The sequence below is a fragment of the Mobula hypostoma genome, chromosome 6 (genome assembly GCF_963921235.1).
Source record: "Mobula hypostoma chromosome 6, sMobHyp1.1, whole genome shotgun sequence".
Taxonomy (NCBI): Eukaryota; Metazoa; Chordata; class Chondrichthyes; order Myliobatiformes; family Myliobatidae; genus Mobula; species Mobula hypostoma.
In genome coordinates this window covers 116,255,197-116,272,866 of record NC_086102.1, presented here as the reverse complement: position 1 = coordinate 116,272,866, position 17,670 = coordinate 116,255,197, and the positions used below count along the sequence as shown (strand labels likewise).

Below are 17,670 nucleotides of genomic sequence, written 5' to 3'. Positions count from 1 at the left end.
TTAACACCTTCAGAACACTCCAGCATTACAGAAACAAATACAGGACATCCTTGCAAATGGACTAAAAACATGGCTGACTACAGCTGAAGTTATTCGAACTTTAAATATATATTTGTATTTGATTAATGCATTTACAATCACAAAGTGAAAGAAACCTCTGTTGAGTTATACTGACCACCAGGACCCCCTCTGCCAAAGGGCCAGTTTTGCTTTAACCTATTGCTCCCTGGTGTTGTGTAATGTATTCCCCATTTTCTTCATGAACATTATTTGTTAAACTCTGGGTCAATTAACCAACTTTTCATCTTCCACGTGTGTCAAAGTTTCACTGGACCACTTTTATTTAAGAGTTGATACTAAACCTTTACTTAAGAGAGAGGACGTGAAGCTTAAACAATTTTCACGACAAAAGCCAAACCTGATTCTGATTAAACAATGTGTTTTTTTTAAAGTTTGGAGTAGAAAGATTGAGAATGGAATCTTTTAAATCAGTGTAGTGAACAATATGTCTACCAATAATTATTGTAATCATTTTAGAAAAATTAATTTTGCATATATTAGGGACACAGATCTCTGCCCTTTCAACGAGTGAAGACAAACTGCAAAACAGGAAACTACAAACTGAAAGTCTCAATAATTACTGACTATTGCATAAGTTTATTCCAGAGCAACCCCCCCCCAGTGTAAGACAAGATAATCCTTGTGTTTTCTTTATTAAAAACGTATTATTACCCTGTTACTAACACGTGGTACCCTTTACTGAAAATTATATTTGGGTTATTTTTACACATTAAACGCACGGGACTCTCGAAAGTACGATTACACCGATACATATAAACTGAAGAAATAATTATGATCAGGCGTGTGTGGGGAGGGGGCATTTTAAACTGGCTTGCAAAACGCAACCCGATTCAACAGTGAACGATTTAAGAAAATATACACGAATTCAAAATGTGCAGGCTCACCTCTGCTTTTTGGGCACAGAGTAGTCCACTTCGATCAATTTGCCGTGAAGTTCCACTTTGCCTAGTGGGGAGAAGGCAGGAGATGTTATTTTGGTTCGGGAGAGCGGTGAACGGCGCCGGCCGAGGAGTTGTCAGACTGACACATGCCCCCGAACAAACCGGCCGATGTTACACATGAAATTGCAACAATTCCACACAAGTTGCCCCATGCGCTCCTCGTTCCCTCTCTCGGCTGCCCAGCTTTATAGCAGGACATTGAAAGATGGCCAGACCCGGGCTTTAAAATAAATAGAAATAAATGTTTGCATTGGGGCTAGGGAATCTTGTTTTTTTTTGCAACGGGCTGGGATTGAACCATTAACGGAACATGTACTAATGTCATCTGAAGCAATGCAATCCGTGTGTTAAAGGAACACACACAAAACAAAAAAAAAGCGCGGCGCCAAAGGGGAGAGAGTGAGATCTCTTTTTTTTTGATTCACAAAATGAAGGACGGAGCCGCCATGCTTCTCAACCACCTCCTGAGCCCGTTCTGAAGAGCAGGCGAGGGGACGAGGTGGTGGGGGCACCTCACACCCACCCCAGCGACTGGGAAGGCTCCCCACTCCAGCCCTTGGAGGGGCTTGGTAGGGCTCCTTCCCTCCTTCCTCACCACCACCACCACTTCCCTCAGCCACCCAATAATGCACACCCCACCCACCCACACTTTCTCCCCCCCATCTCTGGGATTCGGGGTCCCAGTGTTTTGAAAGTTGTGTGTAAATGGTTGAGAAGCTTCCAGCATGTTTAGAATTTGTGTGTGCCATGGCCTGGCGCAGCTCTTCCCCTCCATCCCTTCTTCCCTCCCTCCCCTCCTCCCCCACCACCACCACCTCCTCCTCCTCGCTACCGATTCACAGCCACTTTGCTCCCGAACGGCGGCTCCTACGGTCTGGGCACCTCGTAAAATGATGGGCACCTTCCCGGGGATTACCGACGCGGGCTTTTCTGCGCCTGAACTCTGCCAGCGGTCCATGAATAAAATCGGGACAAAAAAATCGGGAAAAAATAAGAGTGCGAGAGAGAGATGGGGCTGCGCAGTGCGCTGCCACGGGCTCCTCGCAACTTCGGCTCCCGATTGCAGAGGCGTCCCGGCCGGGCCCGGCCCCCGGGGGGGAGCCGAACACCCTCCTCTCCCACAACCTACCCCTATTTCCCCGTCCCGCAGGAGCACTCTTTTATTCTTTGCTGCGATTTGTTTTGCCTGGTGGATCCCACACCTTGTGTGTGTGAGAGAGAGAGAGAGCGAGAGAGAGGAGGGAGGGAGGGAGGGACTCGGCGTGTAGGCAATGGGTGAGTGTCCCGACTCCAGAGGAAGGCAACAAAATACCCCCTTCCTCCTTCCTCCCCCCGCCTCAGCCCAAATTCAGGAGGATCCCACTCACCGGACAGCGCCTCGATGACTCTGATAGCCGCGTTGTCGTCGGGGCAGTCCACGAAGGCATAGCCCGATTTAAGCAGAACTTGCCCGACGGAGAGCTTCTTCTCCCCAAAGAGTTGCTGGATATCGGCGGGGGTCACAGACGAGCTCAGATTCCCAATATACAACTTATTCATGATCTCACTCCTTTCCCCCCCCCAACCCCCGCCTCCTCCTCTCCTCACACACACAATCGAAAATTATCAACAACTCAAATCCTATGTAGTCATAAATTAAAATAGGAACTCACTCCTCAAACCTCCCAGTCCCCAAGAGAGAGGAAAATATAAGAAGTGGGGGGGAAGGGAGGGGGGAAATAAAAACAAACTAAACCCACACAACATACAAGTCAGCCTGCAAACAACTAAACTGTAGCAGCAGCAAGACAAAAGCGAATGAGTCCGGCTCCAAGTGTCACTATGACGCTCCTTTGGGTTAAGCACCGCCTCTAAATAAAATCAGGCTTAAAAAATCGAGAAAAAAAGAGATTGGATCCCACGTGGTGATGTGAGAAGGCGATGAGAGATGGTGTTGTCTGGAGGATCAGGATGCCTGCAGTTCCAGATCCCATTCCTCTCTGCCCACCCAGTGGCTGGGCCCCCCCAGACGCCCTGGAATGGGGTGGTGACTGGTGATGAGTTGGGCGGAGGCTCTCTCTCCCCTACGACCAACTCCCACCGCTTGGGAGGGGTTAACTACCAGTGACCTACTCTCCACCCTGAAACCTGGGAACCCCAGCTAACAGGAATGGACCATCCTTCAACAGGATTGATGACCTTCTGGCCTATCCCCGCACCCCAGTGTCCAGAAATCTGTCCACCTCCCTTTGGATTGGGCTCGTTTCTGATTCTCTACCGGGGAAAGAATTCCAGAATTCACCTTCTTCTGATGGAAATCATTTGTCAGCCTCGAATGGCTCAAACCAATTCTGAAATTTCGAGCCCTGGATCCAGAGCTTGTGGTCGGGGCTTCATCCTCTCTACATCACCCCTGCTGATACATAAGATCCCTTCTATACTCTAGAGAAGCAGCTCACATCAGCAACTACCTCTGACATCTTCCCTTCACCTATCTCCCTTAAGGCAGAAGATAGAAAAGTCTGAAGACATGTACCACCAGGCTGAAGGACGGCTTCGGTCTTGATGTTTAACACGATAGAACGGTTCCTAGTTCAATACAATGGACTCTTGACTTCACAATCTACCTCGTTATGGTCCCAGCATCTTATTGTCTGCCTGCACTGTACTTTATCTGTAACACTTCATTCTGCATTGTTTTCCCTTGTACTACCTCAGTGCACCGTTGTAAAGTCCTGATGAAGAGTCTTGACCCAAAACGTCAACTGTTCGCTCTTTTCCATCGAAGCTGAGTTCCTCCAGCATTTTGTGTGTGCTGCTTGGATTTCCAGCATCTGCAAATTGCCTCTTAGTTGTAAAATGCTCTTTATGGACGACATGCAAAGCAAGTTTTTCACTGTACCTCAGTGCGTGTGACAACATTTTACCAATGCAGGTTCTAGTTTAATCATAAGCACAAGAGATTCTGCAAATGCTTGAGTCTTGATGAAATATCTGAGCCCAAAATGTTGACTCTTTATTCCTCTCCATAGACGCTGCCTGACCTGCTGAGTTCCTCCAGAAATGTTTCTGTGTTAACATATTTTATTCTCTGCTCTTATAGCAAACACACCATCCGTGGAACCAGTCGAACAAACCTCCATTTATGGCAAGTCCATCCTTTCATGGATAAGGGGCAAGAAATGAACCCAATACCCCAGGTGTGGTCTTACCACAGCTTCACCCAGTTACAGTAAGACTTAGTTAACCGCTGTTCACTGATCCTCGAGCAAACAAAGGCCAATGACCCATTTGCTTTCTGAATCACCTTCTGCACCTGCATGTTGACCTTCAGTGGCGTGTGTACAAGAAACTGGTTTGAATATTAATACTACACCATTTAGCAAGATTCAAGATTGAAGATTGTTATTGTCACTTTTCAGAACAGGAGTGTAAAGGAGAACAAAATGATTGTTGTTCTGGATCCGACAGCACAAATAAAATACAAAAAGCATAAAACACAATAAATAAAAATATAAAAGTAATCCTATAAAACATAATGTTCAGGTAACTGTTATATACAGAGACTGATTGTTATGTACTGTAGATAAAATGATACTAGCTGATGTGTATGTAGTGGTGGTAGGTGTGTTAATAGGTGAAGGTGTTGATCAGCCTGACGGCTTGGGGGAAGTAACTGTGTTTGAGTTTAGTGGTCCTGGCGTGGATGGTCCGTAGGCTCTTCCCTGATGGGAGTGGGACAAACAGTCCATGAGCAGGGTGGGTGGGATCCTTCACGATATTGCTGACCTTTTACTGGCACCTTTCGGTATATGTGTCCTTGATGGCGGGTGGCTGGTGCCGGTGATGCGTTGGGCAATTTTAATTACTCGTTGTAAAGCCCTCCTGTCCACTGCAGTGCAGCTTCAGTACCACACAGTGACACAGAACGTTAGGATGATCTCCACTGCACACCTGGAGGTCATGAATGTATACAGAGCAACTCTCCTCAGCCTCCTCAGAAAGTAGAGGTGGTGAGCTTTCTTGACTGTGGAGGATGCCTTGTGGGACCACAAGCAGTTGTACAAGATGCGCACTCTCAGGAGTTTGAAACCACTTGCAGATTCCACTGCTACGCCGCTGATGCGAACAGGGGTATCGATCCTTCTGCCTTTTTCTATTTCATGCACCTCACATTTTTCCACATTGCAACCCATCTGTCAAGGATTCACCCACTCGTTTAGCTCATCTGTATCCCCTTGTAGCCCCTCTAGCTCCTCCTCTGACACTCACAGTCCCACCTAGAGTAAAGAATATCAGCAAAATTGAAAATTCGTCCCCTTAACTAAAATCTTAATGCAATCAGGTAGACCTGTGTCTGTACCATCAGCACCTGTGGTTCACCTGTACACCGCTACTCACAGCCTGCCAACCTGAGAAAGACTTGTTTAGTCTCACACCTTGCTTTCTGTCTGGGATAAAATTCTCAATCCACATTATCTAAAGACACTCTTGCATAAATTTCATGAAGCCATCCACAATTTATTGTACAACCATTGCTGGTAGAATCTCAGGTGGTGACGAGAGGGTGTACAGAAGTGAGATATGCCAACTAGTGGAATGGTGCTGCAGCAACAACCTGGCACTCAACGTCAGTAAGACGAAAGAGCTGATTGTGGACTTCAGGAAGGGTAAGACAAAGGAACACGTACCAATCCTCATAGAGGGATCAGAAGTGGAGAGAGTGAGCAGCTTCACGTTCCTGGGTGTCAAGATCTCTGAGGATCTAACCTGGTCCCAACATATCGACGTAGTTATAAAGAAGGCAAGACAATGGCTATACTTTATTAGGAGCTTGAAGAGAGTTGGCATGTCAACAAATACATTCAAAAAGCTCTATAGTTGTACCGTGGAGAGAATTCTGACAGGCTGCATCACTGTCTGGTATGGAGGGGCTACTGCACAGGACCGAAAGAAGCTGCGCAAGGTTGTAAATCTAGTCAGCTCCATTTTGGGTACTAGCCTACAAAGTACCCAGGACATCTTTAGGAAGCAGTGTCTCAGAAAGGCAGCGTCCATTATTAAGGATCTCTAGCACCCAGGACATGCCCTTTTCTCACTGTTACCATCAGCTAGGAGGTACAGAAGCCGGAAGGCACACACTCAGCAATTTAGGAACAGCTTCTTCCCCTCTGCCATCCGATTCTCAAAAGGACATTGAAGCTTTGGACACTACCTCACTTTTTTTTTATATACAGTATTTCTGTTTTTGCACTTTTTAAAATCTATTCAATATACATAATTGATTTACTTGTTTATTTTTTATTATGTTTTATTTTATTTATTTTTTTCTCTCTGCGAGATTATGTATTGCATTGAACTGCTGCTGCTAAGTTAACAAATTTCATGTCACATGCCGGTGATAATAACCCTGATTCTGATTCTGATTCTAATTTGCCAATGCATCAATTTATTTGCTATCGATCACTGTGTTACCCCAATACACACCTGATATATACGTTGTGCTCAATATCATACTGGGATATGCTGATTGCACTGGAGAGGGTGCTGAGGGCTTCACCTGGGGGGACATTTTGGTTTTGAATACAGACTGTGTTTATAATCCCCGGAACAGTTCAGGCTGAAGTAGTAGGGGGAAATCTGACCCTGGTAAAAATTAATAAATAGGTTTATTATTGTCACATATCCCAAGATACAGTGAAAAACTGTTTATTTTGCATGCAATCCTTGCAGATCATTTCATCTGAATTAGTACAAGGGCAAACAGTAACAGAACACAGAATAAAGTACTAACAGTTACAGAGAATATACAGTGCAGGCAGACAATAAGGCAGACTATCAGATAGAAAATACTAAAGCTCGAATGCATGTACCACCAGGCACAAGGAGAGCTTCTACCCCACTGCTAGAAGACTATTGAATAGACTTCTAGTATGCTAAGATGGATTCTTGACCTCACAATCTACCTCATTATGGACCTTGCCCTTATTGTCTGCTGCTCTTTCTCTGTAACTGTAATTACATCTGGTTATTGTCTTTCCCCTATGCTAACTCGATGCACTGACTTCATGAAAAGATCTACTCGGATGGCAGATGGAACAAAGGTTTTCACCCTACCTCAATACATGTGACAATAAATAAACCTGTGTAGCAATTTCATTGTGTGTGTGTGTGTGTGTGTGTGTGTGTGTGTGTGTGTGTGTGTGTGTGTGTTGAGTTTCTTCAGGGCGATGTTGAGATGTAGGATTCACTTCTCCTTCTGCACTGTGCAGCCTGAGGTAGTCCCACCCAATGTGGATGTTTGCAACAGGTTTTCAGTGGGAAGCACTTCAAGGCACTGGGGATTCCCAGGGACCCTTTTGATGGTTAAAGGATCAGCCCCTGACTGCCATTTCACAGGGCGGTGCAGGAGGAGCAGCTGCCGCTGGATGCTTTTCAAACTCTGGTTCCCTTGCTCAGAGAGGAATACTTTCAATGTTGGTGATAACACAGTTACTTCTGAGACGAAAAAGCCCAGGACCATCTGATAATTTAATGGCATGACTTAATCAGACAGCTCACTGCAGTATAGAGTCATACAGTCATACAGTCATGAATCAGACAGCCTCTTTAGCCCAACTGGTCCATGCTGACCAAAATACCCATCTAAGCTAGTCCTATTTCCCTGTGTTGTCCCCATATCCCCCTAAACCTTCCCTACCCATATACCTGTCCCTGTTGTTAACCTACCAGCCGCAAAGGCTTTCTCTGGCAGCTCATTCCACAGCTTCTATTAAATCCTCAGTTTCTACTAAATCTCTCCCCTCTCCCCTTAAATCTATGCCCTCTAGTTCTTGATTCTGCAATCCTGGGAAAACAACTTCAGGCATTCACCCTAAATGATTTTATACATCACTGTGTGATCATACCCCATTCTTCTCCTTTCCAAAGAAACATTTTCTCAACCCATTCAAGCTCTCTCTGTCCCTCAAGTTCCAGCATCATCTTCATAAATCCACCCTGTGCTCTTTCTAGCTTAATGGCATCTTTCCTATAACAGCGTGACCAAGTCTGAAAACAATATTCAAAATACAACCTCACCAATGCCTTGCACATCTGCACCATAATATCCCAACTGCTCTACTCCAACATTGACTGACGAAGGCAAGTGTTCCAAAAGCCTTCTTCACCATCCTGTCAACTTGTGATGCCACTTGTACTCCTAGTTCCCTCTGAACTACCGATCATTGTGAATGTTATAGCCTTATTGTCGAACTGAAATGTACAGGTTCAGTGATGATACACCGAGACCAGTGCAACAATGCACACTCTCACAGAAGTTTGCAGTGCATTCACCCAAGGATGGCAGGTCAGAAGGACAGAAATAAACACAGATACTCATACACAGCAGCAAATATTCTGCTGGAGGAACTCAGCAGATTAAGCGGCATGTATGGGGGGGAATGGAACTATCCTTTTCTGGTCCAAAACCTACCAGACCAGCAGGTCCACAGCAGATGCTACCTCATCAGCTCTTCACTCAACCCTGGAACATCTGGATGGCAAAATGCATACATCAAGATGCTCTTTATCAACTACATCTTCTCAAAACTAATCATTAGGTTTCAAGACCTTGCCCTCAATACCTCCTCATGCAATTGGATCCTCAATTTCCTGGCTTACAGACCCTAATCAGTCTGGATTGGCAACATCATCTTCTCCACGATCTCCATCAGCACAGGTGCACCACAAGGCTGTGTGCTCAGCCCCCTGCTTTACTCACTTTACACTTATGACTGTGAGGCTAAGCACAGCTCCAATTCAGGTTTGCTGATGACACCACTGTCGTAGGCTAAATCATATATGGTGATAAATTAGATTAGATTAGATTCAACTTTATTGTCATTGTGCCGAGTATGGATACAAAGCCAATAAATCAGCATATAGGAGGGAGATTGAAAATCTGGCTGAGTGGTGCCATAAAAACAACCTCTTAGTCAATGTCAGCTAGACCAAAGAGGAAACCGCAGGTCCATGAGCCAGTCCGCATCAGAATATCAGAGGTGGAGAGGGTCAGCAACTTTAAATTACTCATTGTTATTATTTCAGAGGACCTGTCTGGGGCTCAGCATGTAGGAGTCTGCAGAGATTCAGCATGATATGTAAAGCTTTTACAGACTTCTATAGATGTGTGGTGGAGAGTGTATTCACTGGCTACATCACAGCCCGGTGTGGAAGCACCAATGCCCTTGAATGGAAAATCCTATAAAAAGTAGAGGATATGGCCCAGTCCATCATGGGAAAAGTCCTCCCCACCATTGAAGACATCTACATGAAACTTCGTCGCAGGAAAGCAGCATCCATCATCAGAGACTCCCACCACCCAGGACATGCTCTCTTCTCACTGCTGCCATCAGGAAGAAGGTACAGGAGCCTCAGGACTCACACCACCAGATTCAGGAATAGTTATTACCCCTCAACCATCAGGCTCTTGAACCAAAGGGGAAATTTCACTCAACTTCACTTACTCCATCACTGAACTGTTCCCACAACCTATGGACTTACTTTCAAGGACTCTTCATCTCATATTCTCGATATTTATTGCTTATTTATTTATTATCATTATTTCTTTCTTTTTGTATTTGCACATTTTGTTGTCTTTTGCACACTCGTTGATCACCCAAGTTGGTGCAGGCTTTCATTAATTCTATTATGGTTATTATTCTAATATGGATTTATTGGAGTATGCCTGCAAGAAAGTGAATCTCAGGGTTGTATATGGTGACATAGATGTACTTTGATAATAAATTTACTTTGAACTTTGAAACTCTGAATCAGGATTGAAACCAGTACAGAGACTTATATACTTCCATCTCTTTTGCAAGGAAGGGTGCTAGACTCTCACCCTTTGGGGGACCTATACTACTATCACCGAATGTCCTGTGGGGAAAGGTGGGGCTGGCCGAGTTTGGAGTCATAGTCATAGAGTTTTATGGCACAGAAACATGCCGTTTGGCCAGCTAGTCCATGCCAGCCAAGACTTCCATGCAAGCTCTCCCCATGAGCCTGTGTTTGTCCCATATCCCTCTAAACCTCTCCTCTCCATGTACTCTCCCACTGTCCTTTCAATGTTGATAATGCACCTGCCTCAAACACTTCCTGTGGCAGCTCGTTCCACACACTGACCACCCACTGCGGAGAAAAAGAATTAGCCCTCAGGTTCACCTTAAATCGATGATTCCTCCACCGAGGGGAAAAAGACTGAGTGCATTCACTCTCCCGTGATTTTATACACCTCTATAAGATCACCCCTCATTGTCATACACTTCCTTGAATAAAGTCCCTCCCCATTACTCAGTCCCTGAAGTCCCAGCAACATCTTCATAGACCTCCGCCGTGCTCTTTTTGGAGGAGGTTGTGGGGAATGATGGTTTACACACAGTTAATTGGCCCTCCGACATCTCTCTGCTCTGTCGGGCTTGTGAGATTCAGATTTATTTATTTATCACACGTACATTGAAACATACAGTGAAATGAATGGTTTGCCTTAACAACCAACACACGTTGGGATGTGCTGGGGGTGGGGGGGGGGAGGTGCAGCCCACAAGTGTCACCATACATTCTGGTGCCGACATAACATGGCCACAAGGTTCAATTGCTTGAATTTCCAGCATCTGCAGAATTTCACGTGTTTGCACAAGGTTTAACTTTTGCAGTGTGCAAGGGCGTCATCTTCCCATCAAGGTGCTCGATGTGCAAAGGGTGTGATTGAGGTTGGTGCCTCTCATTCTGTTAATTTGTGCTGACGTGGAGATTGGGATGGTCAGGGAGAGGGTGAGGGAACCTTATGAGATCTAGAATTCTCTCATATCCCTTTTGCTAATCACCTGTCCAGCTCTTGGCTCCATCCCTCCCCCTCCTGTCTTCTCCTATCATTTCGGATCTCCCCCTGCCCCTCCCACTTTCAAATCTCTTACTAGCTCTTCCTTCAGTTAGTCCTGACAAAGGGTCTCGGCCCGAAACATCGACTGTACCTCTTCCTAGAGATGCTGCCTGGCCTGCTGCGTTCACCAGCAACTTTCATGTGTGTTGCTTGAAATTCCAGCATCTGCAGATTTCCTTGTGTTTGAGATTTAGAATTGCTTTCTTGCTATCACATGTACCAAGACAGTGAAAAGCATGTCTTGCACACTGTTCTTAATCTTGCATACTGTTCATACAGACAGACTGTTCATACTGTTCATACCGACTGTTCATATAGACAGTTTATATAGACAGTACATGGAGGTAGAACATGGTAAAACTGTAACAGTACAGAGTAAAGTGTAACAGCTACAGGGAAAGTGCAGTGTAGGTAAACAATAAGGTGAAAGATCATGATGAGATAGGTTGTGAGGAAAAGAATCCATCTTATTGTACTCGGGAACAATTCAACAGACTCATAACAGTGTAGAACCTGTCCTTGAGCCTGGTGCTAGGCTCTTTCAGGTTTTTGTATCTTCAGCCTAAGGAGGACGGAGAAGAGAGAATGCTCAGGATGGGTGGGGAGGGGGGAGTCTTTAATTATGCTGGCTGCCTTACTAAGGCAGTGAGAATTGTAGCCAGAGTCCATGGAGGGGAGGCTGGTTCCTATGATGTCCTGAGCTGTGTCCACATCTCTCTACAGTTTCTCGTGGTCACAGGCAAAGCAGTTGCCATATGGAGCCAGGATACGTCCAGGTAGGGTGCTTTCTGTGGTGCTTTGATAAAAATTGATAAGGGTTGATGGGAGCATGCCAAAGTTCCTTATCCTATTGAGGAAGTAGAGACTTCAGTGAGCCTAAATGTTTGGACCAGGGCAGGTGATGTTCACTCCTCGGAACTTGAAGCTCTCAATCCTTTCAACCTCAACACCTTTGATGTAGACAGGATCATGTGCCCCACCCCCCACCCCTTCCTGAAGTCAATGACCAGCTCTTTTGTTTTGCTGACATTGAGGGAAAGGCTGTTGTCATGACACCTTGTCGCCAAGCTATCGCCATCCTATACTCCAATGCATTGTTATTTGAGGTATGGCCCAGTACAACACACTTTTTGTCCCTTTTCCCTTTGGGAGAAGGCTCAGGAGCTTGAAGACTCGTACGGCCAGATTTGGGAACAGCTTCTTTCCAACTGTGATAAGACTGCTGAACGGATCCTGACCCGGATCTGGGCCATACCCTCCAAATATCCGGACCTGCCTCTCGGATTTTTTGCACTACCTTACTTTCCATTTTTCTATTTTCTGTTTATGATTTATAATTTAAATTTTTAATATTTACTAATTTTTACTATTTTAAATATTTTAAATATTTAATATTTGTAATCCAGGGAGTGGGAAGCGCAGAATCAAATATCACTGTGATGATTGTACGTTCTAGTATCAATTGTTTGGCGACATTAAAGTATAAAGTAAAGTAATAAAGTACAGAGCCATTATCTACAAACTTGCTGATCGATTAGAGCAGAGAGTGGCCATGCAATCTTGAGTGTACAGGGAGTAGAGTTGGGGGCTGAGGACAGCTCTTCACTAGTACACTCTCAACACAAGCTAAGCACTTTACGCGTCCAAAGTAACAGACGCAAACTGCTGGAGGAATTCAGCAGGTCAGGCAGCATCTATGGAGAGGAATAAAAGGACAACTTTTCCGGCTGAGACCCTTCTTCAGGACTGGGAAAGAAAGGGGAAGAAGCCAAAATAAGGAAGGGGGGGAGGGGAAGGTGAACCAGCTGAAAGGTGATAGGTGGAACCAGGAGAGGAGGAAGGTAGGTGGGTGGGGGAAGGTGGAGGAATTGAGAAGCTGAGAGGTGATAGGTGGAAAAGATACAAGGGTTGAATAAGAAGGAATGTGATAGGAGAGGAGAGTGGCCATGGGAGAGGGGCACCAGAGGGAGGTGATAGGCAGGTGAAGAGAAGGGGTAAAAGGGGAGCCAGAATAGGGAATAGAAGAGAGAAGGGGGAGGGGGGAGAAATTACCAGAAGTTGGAGAAATCGATGTTCATGCATTAGGTGGAGACGACCCAAACGGAATATGAGGTGTTGCTCCTCCAACCTGAGCTTGCTCATCATGGCAGTAGGGGAGGCCATGGACCAACTGACATGTCCAAAGGGGAATGGGGTTTGGAACTAAAATAATTGGCCACCGAGAAATCCTCCTTGTTGCGGGTGGACTTTACACATCCAATGTCCTTTTGTGGAAATGCAGTCCTTTCCATTTCAGCAGTAAAACCAAGAGCATGGTGAGATGTTGGGGGGCCCAGTAACAGTGTATGTGAACCATTCTCCGTAACCAGCCAGCCCTGCGTCTCCCAGAGCTCACTGGGATGACAGCAGCATGGGTCAGGCTGTGGGTGGTGCTTTCTTCCCTCTTGCCTAATTGTACTCACTGTTGTAGCCCAGTACTCTGGATTGGCTTAGATCACCCCGGTCCCATCTGCCCCACGCCTGACCTGCGCTCCTTCACTCCGTCACCATCCAAACTCCTCCATCCGCCTCATCTCTCCCTCCCCAGTGCTACCATTTTGGCAAATCCATTAGTGGAAGGGGCTCTGCCGATGCTGGGAATTCTAAGCAGCACACACGGAATGCCAGAGGAAATCAGGAGGTCGAGCAGCATCTGTGGAGGGGAGAAACAGTTGATGTTTCAGGCTGAGACCCTTCCCCAGGACTGGAAAGGAAGGGGGGAGGTGGTAGAATAAGAAAGTGGGGGAGGGGAGGAAGGTGATAGGTGAATGCAGTTGAGTGGGTGGGGGAGGTGGGATAACGTGAGAGGCTGGGAGGTAATAGGTGGCAAATTCATCCCCCCACTCCCTGAACCTCTTCGTCCCAAGTCCTCCTCTTGAGTGTTTACTTGGGTGCCCCGTCCTCCCCATCGCTCACTCCTCTCCCTCGGGTGTGCCCCGCCACTCTCCACTCCTGCACAGGATTATCTCTGCGGCATTGGGGGAGGTCCAGAAGTGCCTCCACGGTTGATGTGGGCCGCCCAACGGCGTTGTCTGCAGGGAGGGAAGCCCCAGTGCAGATGGTGGAAGGGCAGCCCCCCCTTCCGCGACTACGCAGCCCGTGCGTGTGTTCATTCCACGTGCTGAGGGGAGACGGCAGCACAGGTGCAGCAGGTCACCTTCCAGACGTTACAGCAATGACTGGTGTCCTTGAACATCGAACATAGAACACTACAGCACAGCACAGGCTCTTCAGCCCATGATGTTGTGCTGATCGTTTCATCTACCTAAGATCAATTGAGACCTTTCCCCCTACATAGCCCTCCATTTTTCTCAAATCCATGTGCCTATCTAAGTTTCTTAAATGCCCCAAATGTCGCTGCCTCAACCAGCACCCCTGCAGGGCGTTCCATGCACCCACCTCTCTCTGTGTGAAGACATTCCCCCATGCACAGGTGCATTCCCCAACCCCCGCCAACAGTTCTATCCTCCAGTCGCCTTAAAGTTATGCTTTTTGAGCCACTGAGGAGAACGCACTTGTGCCACTATCTATCGTGGCACAGGGCAAAGCCTTCTCATGTTTTGTCCTCTCTCCTTCAGCCAGGGTGTGGGTGTGAGGGCCGTGTGGACAGGTTCGAGCTTCTTCTGTGACAGGGTCAACGCAGTGTGCCCCGCAGATAACAGAAAGCCCGTGCAAGGCTGGAGCCGCATCCATCACACAGGGCGCAGACTCTGATGAACTCTTGCTGCTACACAGACTAACCACTGGTCCACAGTTCAAGGTTCAAAAGTTCGAAGTATATATATGTCATCATATATCACCCTGAGCTATACCACTTCCCTTCCCCTCTTTATTCCTCCCTCCACTCTCAGTCCTGGTACAGAGTTTCAAAGTTCAAAGTAAATTTATTATCAAAGTATATATATGTCACCATCTATTACCCTGAGATCAGTATTCTTTCACGCATTCACTGTGGAGCAGAGAAATACAATAGAATTTCTGAAAAACCACACAAAGCAAAGAATGGCAAACAAATAATGTGCAAAAGAAGGCAAACTGCATAAAAGTAAGTAAATAAATAAATAGAGCTGAGAACATGAGTGGTACAGTCCTTCAAAGTAAGTCTATAGATTGTAGAATCAGTGTTGAGGTGAGTGAAGTCGTCCATGCTGTTTCAGCAACTTGATAGTTGAAGGGAATAACTGTTCCTGAACCTGATGGTGTGGGACCGAAGGCCCCTGTGCCCCCTTCCCGTTGAGAAGAGAGCGTGGCCTGGGTGGTGTGGGTCCTTAATGATGGATTAATGATAACAAGGGGGTATGAATTAATGGCTGTTACAGAGACTGGTTGCAGGGTGGACAGGTTTGGGAATCAAATATCCAAGGATATCAGGTAATGTGGAAAGATGCCCATAGTATTCGAAACAAAGTCAGTGTGTGGCTCAAATCAGTAGAAAGAGGTATGAATTAGTGATCATTACAGAAAGAGGTATGATTTAGTGGGCATTACAGAAAGGGGTATGATTGAGTGGTCCTGTCCATGGTTGCAGGGTGGAGAGGATCAGAAACTAAATATCCAAGGATATCAGGTAATACAGAAGGATAGGCAGGAAGGTAAGGGAGGCGGGGTAGCGCTCTTAATTAAAAATGAGATAGAAACATAGAAACCCTACAGCATAATACAGGCCCTTTGGCCCACAATGCTGTGTCGAACATGTACTTCCTTTAGAAATTATGTTGGGTTACCCACAGCCCTCTATTTTTCTAAGCTCCATATACCTATCCAGGAGTCTCTTAAAAGACCCTATCATATCCACCTCTACCACTGTTGCCGGCAGCCCATTCCACACACTCACCACTCTTTGTGTAAAAAAACTTAACCAGATATCTCCTCTATACCTACTTCCAAGCACCTTAAAACTGTGCCCTCTCATGTTAGCCATTTCAACCCTGGGAAAAAGCCTCTGACTATCCACATGATCAATGCCTCTCATCATCTTATACACCTCTATCAGGTCACCTCTCATTCTACATCACTCCAAGGAGAAAAGGCCGAGTTCACTCAACCTATTTTCATAAGGCAAGCTCCCTAATCCGGGCAACATCCTTGTAAATCTCCTCTGCATCCTTTCTATAGTTTCCACATCCTTCCTGTAGTGAGGTGACCAGAACTGAACACAGTCCTCCAAGTGGGGTCTGACCAGGGTCCTATATAGCTGTAATATTACTTCTCGGCTCTTGAACTCAATCCCATGGTTGATGAAGGCCAATACATTGTATGCCTTCTTAACCACAGAGTCAACCTGCACGGTAGCTTTAAGTGTCCTATGGACTCAGACCCCCAGATCCCTCTGATCCTCCACACTGCCAAGAGTCTTACCATTATTATATTCTGCCATCATATTTGACCTACCGAAATGAGCCACTTAACACTTATCTGGATTGAACTCCATCTGCCACTTCTCAGCCCAGTTTTGGATCCTATCGATATACCACTATAACCTCTGACAGCCCTCCACACTATCCACAACACCTCCAACCTTTGTGTGATCAGCAAATTTACCAACGCATCCCTCCACTTCCTCATCCAGGTCATTTATAAAAATCACTAAGAGAAAGGGTCCCAGAACAGATCCCTGAGGCACACCACTGGTCACCAGCCTCCATGCAGAATATGACCGGTCTACAACCACACTTTGCCTTCTGTTGGCAAGCCAGTTCTGGATCCACAAAACAAGGTCCCCTTGGATCCCATGCCTCCTTACTTTCTCAATAAGCCTTGTATGGGGTACCTTATCAAATGACTTGCTGAAATCCATATACACTACATCTACTGCTCTATCTTCCTCAATGTGTTTAGTCACATACTCAAAAAATTCAATCAGGCTTGTAAGGCACGACCTGCCTTTGACAAAGCCATGCTGACTATTCCTAATCATATTATACCTCTCCAACTGTTCAGAAATCCTGCCTGTCAGGATCTTCTCCATCAACTTATCAACCACTGAAGTAAGACTCACTGGTCTATAATTTCCTGGGCTATCTCTACTCCCTTTCTTGAATAAGGGAACAACATCTGCAACCCTCCAATCCTCTAAAACCTCCTCCGTCACCATTGATGTTGCAAAGGTCATTGCCAGAGGCTCAGCAATCTCCTCTATTGCCTCTCACAGTAACCTGGGGTATATCCTGTCTGGTCCCAGTGACTTATCCAACTTGATGCTTTCCAAAAGCTCCAGCACATCCTCTTTCTTAATGTCTACATGCTCAAGCTTTTCTGTCTGCTGTAACTTTTCCACTGTCACACTTGATTGGTCCTATTCTCTCACATCTTGTCCTCTAACTCTTCACATACTTGTAGAATGCCTTGGGGTTTTCCTTAATCCTTCTTGCCAAGGCCTTTTCATGGCCCCTTCTGGCTCTCCTAATTTCATTCTTAAGTTCCTTCCTGCTAGCCTTATAATTTTCCAGATCTCTATCTTTACCTAGTTTTTTGAACCTTTAGTAAGCTCTTTTTTCCTTCTTGACTAGATTTTCAACGGCCTTTGCGCACCACGGTTCCTGTACCCTACCATCCTTTCCCTGTCTCATTGGAACGTACTTATGCAGAACGTCATGCAAATATCCCCTGAACATTTGCCACATTTCTTCCATACATTTCCCTGAGGACATCTGTTCCCAATTTATGCTTCCAAGTTCCTGCCTGATAGCTTTATATTTCCCCTTACTC

General features: G+C 45.9%; 1 protein-coding gene across 5 annotated transcripts in view; it reads right to left on the bottom strand.

Annotated features, from left to right (window-relative positions):
- Positions 1-2,818, bottom strand: part of igf2bp2a (insulin-like growth factor 2 mRNA binding protein 2a) — a 163,145-nt gene extending 160,327 nt beyond the window's left edge. For 4 of the 5 annotated variants that reach the window (XM_063051532.1, XM_063051534.1, XM_063051533.1 and 1 more), the window contains exons 1-2: positions 2,390-2,818; positions 966-1,026 (exon numbers count right to left, since the gene is read on the bottom strand). In XM_063051532.1, coding sequence (XP_062907602.1) covers positions 966-1,026; positions 2,390-2,561 — 233 coding nt within the window. In that variant the 5' untranslated portion in view covers positions 2,562-2,818. Of the gene's footprint in view, positions 1-965; positions 1,027-1,904; positions 2,053-2,389 lie in introns of those variants that run through there. The other variant, XM_063051537.1, reaches the window with a different exon arrangement.
- Positions 2,819-17,670: the final 14,852 nt, after the last annotated feature.